The 11,302-nt window shown below is 38.1% G+C and overlaps 1 protein-coding gene across 4 annotated transcripts in view; it reads right to left on the bottom strand.

Annotated features, from left to right (window-relative positions):
* Positions 1–11,302, bottom strand: part of LOC126498043 (cytochrome P450 2J4-like) — a 158,144-nt gene that overhangs the window by 82,467 nt on the left and 64,375 nt on the right. Inside the window, exon 1 of one of the 4 annotated variants that reach the window (XM_050136385.1) lies at positions 2,173–2,570. The exons of 1 other annotated variant lie outside the window; for it this stretch is intronic. In XM_050136385.1, coding sequence (XP_049992342.1) covers positions 2,173–2,382 — 210 coding nt within the window. In that variant the 5' untranslated portion in view covers positions 2,383–2,570. Of the gene's footprint in view, positions 1–2,172; positions 2,571–11,302 lie in introns of those variants that run through there. 2 more of the 4 variants (XM_050136391.1, XM_050136387.1) reach the window with 2 other exon arrangements.

The following is an 11,302-nucleotide window of genomic DNA, read 5'->3' as shown; positions in this document are numbered from 1 at the left end:
GGAGAGAGAGAGAGAGAGAGAGAGAGAGAGAGAGAGAGAGAGAGAGAGAGAGAGAGATACAATTGTTAAAAAGGTCCTGGAATAAACTGCAGTGAGAAGAGCTCCGGTGGTTGCGTCATCCTTGCGGGACGAGGGTTGGACGCGACACCAATGTCCTGAAAACAGGAATGTGTCGCTGAGAAAACACCTGAAAAATGGTGGAAACTTCCTAGTCTTGCAAAATGCAAGCCTGCCATGTAGATTCCAACAGCATCAAGCCCCAAATAATACAAAACCACCACAATCAATATGGAAAATGAATCTTGAAAGGAGTGAGACAAAACAACAACAACAAACAACAAACAAAACAAAACAAAAATCTTTAATACTTACAGGGAAACCAGAAAGGCCAGCAAGGAGTAGGAGAACATTTGAAAATGTGAGTGCCTCTCATTGTCAACCTAGTTGTCTACAATCATGGGACAGTCAGTGTGGTAAGGAGGGGAAAGGCATTCGGAGGAGGGGCATGGCTAAGCTGTTTCCTTCTGCTACAGTCTTTTCTGAAGGAATGAAGGAAGAAAGGCTTTGAGGTCAGAAAGGAAATGATGAACTTGAATGGTCAGAGAAAAGACAGCTATGGGAGGATGAGTAAGGGGCAAAGACAACAGACTCCTGTGCCTTTGAGTCCCAGCTGCACTGACACCGAAGAGCAGGGCAGTGTGGGATGTGGGTCTCAGTGAGTGGGGACAGCACCTGGGGCAGTGCATCATACAGGGGAGAGGGCTCCCCCATGTTTGTAGTCGCTGCGCTTCACATGGAAAATGCTGTTAGCAAACTCTCATGAGCTGCGTGTGTGTATTGAGAGTAACAGGGAGCAGATGCTGGGTGGACAACAGTAGAGATGTAAAGAGAGAGAAGATGAATAAAAAGGCATCTACTCAGAGAGTGTCCAAGAAACCCGTGTGGCAGGATAGGAAACCAAAATGAAAGAATGAAAGCAGAGCAAAAAGACAAATTACAAAACAATAAAACATTGAGTTTAAACGTTTACATGTAAATTGTAAATAGACATGTTCTATCTCTCCCAATAATGATGAGACTTGAATAATAATAAAGTTGCTCAAATATATGCAGACCAGATGAATTCAATTCTAGTGTTATATGTAGGCAAAAATAAAAGAACTGAAAAATCAAAAGCCTTTCACATACTGAACAAAAGGGAGCTTGCAGGGTGTAAGAGATCAGAGAAAATTCAAGCAAAACAAAATTTCCTCTGGATAAGGAGGGACATTACAAAGCTACATGGTTAAATCATCAAATGACTTGCCAATCTTAAATGTCACTGTTTACACAGAACAAACTTCCCAATTTAATTAGGGAGAGCTTCCAGAACTGCATGGAGAAATGGTCACTCTCCTCGGGGACCTGGACACTTGCTTGTGCCTTTCTTAGTAAGTGATATCATCAGTAAGTGAGCAGTCAGCAAAAATGTAAAAAAAAAACCAGGGCTCAGTAAGAGAGAGCTAACACCTAAACCAAACTTCTGTCAAGAGGAGTAGACCACACACACACACCTACTCCAGTTTGTTTGTTTGTTTGTTTATTTATTATTTTCCTGAAAGGACTTTAATCAACTAAGCTGAGATATGGACTTTACACTCAATTCTCAAAGCAGCAGGACATATCTGTCTTTATCATCATTTACTATTAAATCATCACATAGACCTGGACATATTTAAAGAACTCAAATAACACAATGTTTTCTCTAACCTAAAAGGAAACATCACCTAGGAACTGTCACAGATAGATAAGAAATTCTCCAATTATCTCTCTCTCTCTCTCACACTCTCTCTCTCTTCCTGTTGCTCTCCCTCTCCCTCCCTTCCTCCCTCTCCCTCCCTTCCTCCCTCTCCCCCTTTCTCCCTACCTTTCCCTAAGTCTGGACTACTCTGTGTAAAAATGGCGTCCTGTATACCAGGCTGGCCTCAAACTCACAGAGATCCGCCACAACTGCCCTGCTTAGCTGCATATTTCTTAAAAGTGCATGTTTAGAAGCTAACTCTGTCCTGGGCTTTGCCACCAGGAACGTGTGCCTTGGAGCCCTGCCTGCCCACCCCCCAGTTCCCCTACTACGCAGATCCATCAGCTCAGGATTAGGTCAGCTCAGAGCCCGACAATCTTGTAACTTCCTACCTGCTGGACCCCCAGGTGCGGCTTTTCCATGTCCAACTGCAGTAAGTGACCTATGAAGGGCAGACGTCGTGGCCCTGGAGGGTGGTTCTTGGGGCGCCGGCTCTTGAAGTAGTCAGCCAGGAACAGAAAAGTGACAACAGCCAGCAAGAGAGTCCGGAGATGGAGCCCTGCCCAGATGGCGGCTACCAGGGAGCCCGCGGCAGCGAGCATGGTTGGTATCCTTCAGAGGAATCAGGGTCTGAGCTGAGGCTCAGGGCTCCTAGCCTTATAGGACTCTCAAATAATCTACTCCAGTCCAATTCCGATCACACCCCTCCAAATTCCTTGGAGGCCCTAAAGCCAGAGAGCACAGACACCCCGCCCTTATAGGTCCAACCCTCTCTCTGTAATAGGAGGGCTTAGCCACTCCTTCCAGATGTAGCTGGACTTACCCCTAATGGTCAGAGCTCTCAGCCCTGCCCTGTTGCAAGCTTAACTAGATAGACCTTTGGAGTTGTGGCTTTTCCCTTCAAATGACAGTTAGTTTAGACAAGGCGCTGAGAAGAATTTGGGTTTAATTTGTTAATTATAACTTGCACTTACTTATAAACTACTTTGGTACTATGTCCAGGATATAAAAACCCAAGTAGCTGTAAAAGGTCCTTAGGTGCACAGAGCTGTAACTGAAGGTGGATTCTTTGTTGTAAAATATGATTTTTGTAGCTTTGATTTAGATCTGTAACTTGCTAGTTCTATAGTTACACTATTTGGCTTTATTTTTGTAGCTCTAAGCAACTGCTAATTGCTAATTTATCCTCTTAAAGGTTTGAACTAATATTAAGGAGAAAACTTGACTTTTAAAGACACAGAACTTTGCCTGAGTAGTGATGAGGCTTTAGGCAAGTTGAGCAGTCGTTGACAGCCTGGTTTTAAAATAATGTTTTTCCTTCAGTTTAAATTGGTAGAGATAAGAACTTTGAAATATTTAGTTTTGAATGTGACTGTTTGTTGGGATACTATCAACCTCCCAAAATTCTAATCACGACAAGGAAATTTTGAAATATTTAGTTTTGAATGTGACTGTTTGTTGGGATACTATCAACCTCCCAAAATTCTAATCACGACAAGGAAAATTTAAAAATCAGATTTTTGAAAAGAAACCTGTCTGTTTTATATGTATTACAGCTCAGTAAGATCACTTATTAGAATTTTTATTCATAAGTTAAGAATATTTTTAGAGACAATTTATTATACTATTTCTAAGATATTTTTCTGAGTAATTTTGATTAACATAAAGTATTGTATGCCATGTAATTCTTATTTTTCCCATGACCATTACTTGATTGAAATAAATTGTAATCAATTTTTTTCATTATATCGTGTTTTGGAAGATCTTATGTATTAATCTTAAAAATCTTAACCTTAAAAATCTATATACTAATATTAAATTTTATAGCTTTGTGAAACATTAGTCTTTCAATTACAATGAATGGTGTTTTATATAAACAAATAACATATTCAGGTTTTTAAAAAACACTTAACAGACCCAAATACAATTTAATAAGTTTGAAGATCTTTTGCCTTCCCATATAAGGCAGCACACATTCATCAAGTCTTTTAAAAATAATTCAAACACTCACATTTATAAATATGCATTTGTGCAGTTTAATTGAGCATCCTATGTATATCCATATATACCAGTATATAAATATATATGCCTATATCAGTACTCAATGCAAATAAATAAAATTGAAATGATCACAGGATTTATTAGTTTTTATGTGGTACAAATACAACATGTGTAAATATGTATCTTAGACTAGACACAATTACATTAAATGCAGGTGTGCCCACTATATTAACCAAGTAGAAAGCTCATATATCCCTATCTTTTTTTTAATTATTTATTTATTATGTATACAGTATTCTGTCTGTGTGTCTGCCTGCAGGCCAGAAGAGGGCACCAGACCCTATTATAGATGGTTGTGAGCCACCATGTGGTTGCTGGGAATTGAACTCAGGACCTTTGGAAGAGCAGGCAATGCTCTTAACCACTGAGCCATCTCTCCAGCCCCTATCCCTATCATTTTATAATAAGCAGAATGCTGAGTAAAATGACCAAAAGTTCAAGTTTATCATGTGGACTTAAGGCAATATCTTTTTCTATTTTTAGAGCTAGTCATCTGAGAATGAAGTGTCATTACAGAAAAACTACCACCCTCAATGTTACTTTAGTTAAAATGAACAAACCAAGAACATTTACTCTTTTAGTTTGTAGTCAGCTGAACTCCATTTCCCATGCCTGCTTGCATATCTGTGAAAGAAGAAAAATTAAACAGAAGAATACATCATAGACCAGCTATCAGCTACATGTTTAGTACCAATCTCACCTGTATTTTGTCCTGGTCTACATAAAGATGATCTGTCTTATATTTACCTGGTATTGGCTTATCACCAATGCTTAAGTGGCTACTTTTTTGTCCAGACATCTGAGTGTTCCCACAGATCAGAAACGATTCCACCCACTGATATTCTGAGGAACATATGCTAAGTTCACCACTGTGATAGAATCCTAATGTTCATGTAAAGACAGGTGAAGTTTTAGTCTCTTAAGAAATCAAAATGCATTGAGTCTGGTATCTCTTATGTTGACTTTTAACTTTTGGAGTCAGCCCCTTCTCAGAAAATCATGGGGGTGGGAGGCAGGCAGTATCTCCCTTGTCTAAGCAATTAACTTTCCACAAAACAGAGAAAACATTAAAGGAAGCGAAGGAGCAGAAAGGCCCTTGAATAATTTAGGGGAGACATAACCATCCTAATGTGATATAAATTCAGAATGTGCTGCTTTCTCAAGCAGTCTCCATTGTGTCTCAGGATGCTCTCTTGTAGGGAAGAGAGTTGCTTGGGATATTTGGGAGCATAACCTTTCTGAAGATCTCCCCTAGAAAAGACACATATTATTTTATCAACTCGGGAATAGGATATGGATGAGTCTAGATTTCTATCTTTGGTTCCAGTGGTATTTTTTCATCACTATGTGGAAACCTCAGGTAACTAGTAAGCCATGCTTAGCAATGCAGATAAGCTGAGTGATGAACAGGCAAACTCTTGAACTATTCTTCAAGATGGAGTCTGTCATCCCTACAAACCTTAGTTTGGACAGAGACATAGCTGTTCATTGTCATCTACAACAGCCTGGAGATTTCCCCTAGACTTTCCAAAACTCAACTTGTGCCAAATCAGGATTTTTGGCTTGTGGTATAGTAAGAAGTGTTTTAATGAAAACTTAAGCATAAGGGTTAAGAGAAATAGAACTCCTCAAAGGGAGAGTAAGACAACCAAATGGAGGTGAGAGAGCTTCCCAGTGGGAAGAAGCCTTGATGATATTAAATCATAGCATGGGATGTCCTCTATTTTGTTTTTATCTTAAATTAGGCATCTCCTCTTTGAAACAGTGATTTTGCTCCTCTTGGAGATAAAGAATGAAGAGTCACAGTCAGAGGATGATAGGCGAAATACGAATCTGAAAATAGCCACATTTCTTTTACTGTTGACCCAATCAAGGAAATTTAGAGCCAAGGAAAGCATTCACCAAAATCCACATGAGGAGATAATACTGGCAGTTTGGATAGAGGGGATCCATATTGGTGCCTGTCTCATCCAGGGAGGAGGCTTCCACATCTAGGCACCATGACTGTTGGCACAAAACAGAAATCTCACCACAAAGGGTAGGATGCAGTTTATTCAGGACGTAAGTGTGAGTGACCATGGCCCAAGAACACAAAGTCAGTTACCATTAAATTTCATGTTCCCATGTGTTAACAATTTTACAATGTGTTATAGTAACAAAGGAAATCATAAACCATTGGACTCCTAAAATACATTGATGGACCCCTTCAGAAATACCTGGTAGAGTTCCAAAGGCTGTTACTATGTGATGATAATCTCAGCCTTTTGGTTGGCATAAGTCACTAGTCTGTTCAATTAATATATCCCAAGGTTTTCCCTCTTGGTCATATACAAAGGTAGGTTATTGGTGACTATGAAGGCCACTAAAGTTCATCTGTATCTTGCCCTGGGCCTGGAGCACTTTAACCTCTTCACAATCATTGCAGTTCTAACCAGTTAATCAGCCTTGCAGAAGTAGCAGAGAGGAAAGTTATTCACAGGAACACCCATTCACCAGCACATAGAGGAAATCTCTACTGACATTTGTGCAGGCATAGAAAGTATTGTTTTCCCTGTCTTGGCATCCTGAGTTACAGCAACATTCTGGTCACTTCGTTTCTTCATTTATTTTAGAACATATTGTTAAAATTGCTATTCTTGGCATACCTGATTGAAAGCCTCTGTCTCTCTCTCTCCGTGTTTCTTTTTTTCTCTCTCTCTCTTTCTGTGTGTGCGTTTGTGTCTTTTAGTGTGTCTGTGTCTGTATATGCTTGCTTTGGAGTCCTTCAGGAATCTTTAAGAGGTGGACCCTTGTTAGAACACAAAAGTTACTCTAGGTGGATTTGAATTAATTTAACTTGACCCTACTTCCTGTTTTCTCTCTCAGCTTCCTGTGTGAAGATGATGTATGGTCTGACTGCCTTCCCATTGCCCAGTGGGTGAGACTCATTCTCCTGGTGCAATGCCTTCCCACTATAACAAAATCTATCCCCTGGAAGTATCAGGCAAAACAAATCCTTTTCATCTCTAAGTCAGTGTTTCAGAGGACCAAAATATTCTATCTCAGGAATATCTCAGGAAAATAAATGGAAGGGATGTAATTACTAAAATGCTTTCTGCTTGGCAAACTTAAGAGGTGAATTTGAAAGATTAATTTTAGAATCAGCCTGTGTGCTTTCTATGATTTCTGGGCTGTAGTCCCATATTTCCTAATAGATATTTGCAGCCAGGTTCTTTGGCCATGCTTGGTTTCCAGGGTAGGGCTGTCCTGCCAGACAAGTTGTAGTCATCTAACAAAGGCTCAGGGTGTATTGCTCCTGCTCTTTTGTTATTATGTAGACCTCCTGGGGAGAGGTGTGGATTCCAAGCTGGTGACTGAGTTGCAGGTGTGACTGTACTCCCAAGACCCAGGGAAAGAGAATATTAATATGTTTCCCGCCTTGGTTTACTGGGGGAATAAAAGGTGTTTGAAGAATAAACACGGGTGATCTTCAGGAATGATTGAAGCCTGAGGTTCCCTTCTGATACTGCTATGTGAACTGTGTCTTAAATTTTTCCTGCGCCTCCATATCGGTCCAGATAGGGAAAGGCAGTTTTATGTTGGAGCTTTGGACCCTGCCATTGGACTTTTGTCTATCTATAGTCATATATCTTGTCTGTACAGATATGTATTTTGTCTGTATTACATGAGGTACTTTTTAAATTAATAAAATATTTTATTGTAAATAAAGTTATGAGTTAATATTTTAACATCTGGCGTGGTGTACCTATTGTAATATTACCAAGTTAAAACTAGTGTCACAAAAGCACAGTGTTAGGTTTTAGCGTCTCTGTTTCATTGAATCATTAAAAAGAATATTTGTGTTTGCAATAGAAAATGTTCTTTTTTTCTAGTCTACTTATATTTTTATTTTATTTTTTATTGATTTTTATTGAACACTACATTTTTCTCTGCTCCCCTCCCTGCCTCTCCCCTCTCCTTCAATCCTCTCCAAGGTTCCCATGGTCCCAATTTACTCAGGAGATCTTGTCATTTGCTACTACCCATGTAGATTAGATTTATGTATGTCTCTCTTAGGGTCCCCATTGTTGTCTAGGTTCTCTGTGATTGTCTATTGTGGGCTCTTTTTTTTTTTTTTTGCTTTATGTTTAAAAACCACTTATGAGTGAGTATATGTAGTAATTGTATTTCTAGGACTGGGTTACCTCACTCAAAATGATGTTTTCTAGCTCCATCCATTTGTCTGTAAAAATTTAAGATGTCGTTTTTTTCTTCTGCTGTGTAGTACTCCATGTGTAAATGTATCACATTTTCCTTATCTATTCTTTGGCAGAGGAGCATTTAGGTTGTTTCCAGCTTCTGGCTATGACCAACAATGCTGCTATGAACATAGTTGAGTACATGTCCTTGTGGCACAATTGAATATAGACCTAAAAGTGGTATTAATGGGTGTTGAGGAAGGTGGTTTCCTAATTATCTAAGAATCACAACACAGACATCCAAAGGGCAGCTTGCATTTCCACCAGCAATGCTGGCTTTCTGTTGAGGTCTTTGATCCATTTGGACTTGAGTTTGTGCATGGTGATAGATATGGGTCTATTTTTATTCTTCTCCATGTTGATATTCAGTTATGCCAGCACTATTTGTTGAATATGCTTTCTTTCTTCCATTTGATAACTTTTCCTTCTTTGTCAAAAATCAGGTATTCAAAGGTGTGTGGATTAATATCTGGGTTTTGATTTGGATCCATTGCTCCCTTTGTTTTTATGCCAATACCAGACTGCTTTCAGTACTGTAGCTCTGTAGTAGAAATTCAAATCAGGGATTGTGATGCCTCCAGAAGTTCTTTTATTGTATACAATTGTTTTGGCTATCCTGGGTTTTTGTTTTTCCATATGAAGTTGAGTACCATTCTTTCAAGGTCTGTGAAGAAATTTACTGGGATTTAGATGGGCATTGCATTGAATTTGTAGACTGTTTTTGGTAAGATTGCCATTTTTGCTATATTAATTCTACCTATCCAAGAGCATGGAACATCTTTCCACTTTCTGGTATCTTCTTCAATTTCTTTCTTCAAAGATTTAAAGTTCTTGTCATATAAGTCTTCTACTTGTTTGATGAGAGTCTTCTGAGATATTTTATGCTTTTTGTGGCTATTGTGAAGGGTGATGTTTCTCTGATTTCTTTCTCAGTCCATTTATCATCTTTGTACAGAGTGTTACTGATTTTTTTCTGAGTTAATCTTGTTTCTGGTACATTACTGAAAGTGTTTATGAGTTGTAGAAGTTCACTGTTAGATTTTTTTGGTTGCTTATGTAAACTATCATATCTTCAACAAATAGTGAGAGTTTGACTTCTTTTCCAAGTTGTGTCCCCTTGATCTCCTTTTGGTGTCTTATTGCTCTAGCTAGGACCTCAAGAACCATATTGACTAGATATGGAGAGAGTGGACAACCTTCTCTTGCTCTTGATTTCAGTAGGATTGCTGGGAGTGTCTCTCCATTTACTTTGATGTTAGCTTGCTGTATATTGCCTTTATTATGTTTAGGTATGTTCCTTGCATCCCTGTGCTCTCCAAGACCTTTATCATGAGGGATGTTGCATTTTTTTGAAAGCTTTTTCAGCATCTAATGAGATGATCATGTGGTTTTTATTTTTCAGTTTCTTTAAAGGTGGATTACGTTGACAGATTTTGGTATGTTGAACCATTCCTGCATCTCTGGGATGGAGCCAACTTGATCATGGTGGATGATGGTTCAGATGTGTTCTTGGATTTGATTGGCGAGTATTATATTTAGTATTTTTGCATCAATGTTCATGAGTGAGATTGGTCTGTAATTCTCTTTTTTAGTAATGTCTTTATGTGGTTTGGGTATTAGCATAATTGTAGCCTCATAAAAGGAGTTTGGCAATGTTCCTTCTTTGAAAATCTTGTAGAATTCTGAACAAAAACCATCTGGTCCTGAGCTTTATTTTTGGTTGAGAGACTTTTTGTAAGTTTCTATTTCTTCAACAGTTATAGGTCTGCTTAATTTGCTTATCTGGTCTTAATTTAATTTTGGTAAGTGATATTTATCCAGAAAGTTGTCCATTTCCTTTAAGTTTTCCAATTTTGCGAAGTATAGATTTTCAAAACATGACCTGAGGATTTTCTGTATTTCCTCCATGTCTGTTATTATGTTTTCCTTTTCATTTCTGATTTTGTTAATTTGTAATTCTTTCTCTGCCTTTTTGGTTAGTGTGGATAACGGTTTGTCTATTTTGTTGATTTTCTCAAAGAACCAACTCTTTGTCTCCTTGATTCTTTTTATTGTTTTCTTTGCTTCTAATTTGTTGATTTCAGCTCTCAATTTGATTATTTCCTGCCATGTAGTTCTCTTGGGAGAGTTTGCTTCTTTTTGTTCTAAAGCTTTCAAATGTTCTGTTAATTCACTTGTGTGGGATTTTTCCAGCTTCTTTATGTAGGCATTTAGTGCTATGAACTTTCCTCTTGACACTGTTTTCATTGTGTTCCATAAATTTATGTATGTCGTGTGGTCATTTTCATTGAATTATAGGAAGTCTTTAATCTCTCTCTTTATTTCTTCTTTGAGACATTGATGATTCAGGTGAGCATTGTTTAATTTCCATGGTTTTGTGGGCTTTCTGGGATTAGTATTGCTATTGAATTCTAGTTTGAAACCATGGTGATCTGATAAGATACATGCAGTTATTCCATTTTTTTTTTTTATTTGTGAGGTTTGTTTTGTTACCGAGTATGTGGTCAATTTTTGAGAAGGTTCCATGAGGTGCTGAGAAGAAGGTATATTCTTTTATGTTTTGATGGAGTATTCTATAGAGGTCTGTTAAGTCCATTTGAATCACAACATCTGTTAGTTCCTTTATTTCTCTATTCATTTTTTTTTGTCTGACTGATCTCTGTCCAGTCGTGAGAGTGGTGAGACTAATAGTGTGCAGGGTTCAATGAATGACTGAAGCTTTGGAAGTGTTTCTTTTGCTTATGAGGGTTCCCTTGTATTTGGGGCATAGATGTTCAGTATTGAGATTTCTTCTTAATGGATTTTTCCAGTGACTAATATGAAATCTTTTGATTGATTTTAGTTTGAAGTCTATTTTGTTAGATATTAGGATATCTACACCAGGTTGTTTCTTAGGTTCATTTGATTAGAATATTTTTTCCCGACCGTTTATTATGAGACAATATCTTTCTCTGAGGTTGGGGTGTGTTTCCTGTATGCAGAAGAAGCATGAATTTTGTTTTTGTATCCAATCTATTAGCCTGTGTCTTTTCATAGGTGAGTTGAGTCCATTTATATTAAGGGTTTTAAGGGTTATTAATGACTAGTGATTGCTATCTCCTGTTAATTTAGTTTTCATTGTTGGTGATGTTAATTTGTTCATTTTCCCCTTCTTTGGGATTGCTGCTATGATACCATCAATTGTCTGTTTTTTTGTTGGTGTAGCCAACTTCCTTGGGTTGGA

The sequence above is a fragment of the Alexandromys fortis genome, unplaced genomic scaffold (genome assembly GCF_014885135.2).
Source record: "Alexandromys fortis isolate MF-2015 unplaced genomic scaffold, M_Fortis_MF-2015_v1.1 scaffold_13, whole genome shotgun sequence".
In the NCBI taxonomy this organism is placed as follows: Eukaryota; Metazoa; Chordata; class Mammalia; order Rodentia; family Cricetidae; genus Alexandromys; species Alexandromys fortis.
The sequence above is the reverse complement of the archived record's forward strand: the minus strand, read 5'-3'. Positions and strand labels throughout refer to the sequence as shown.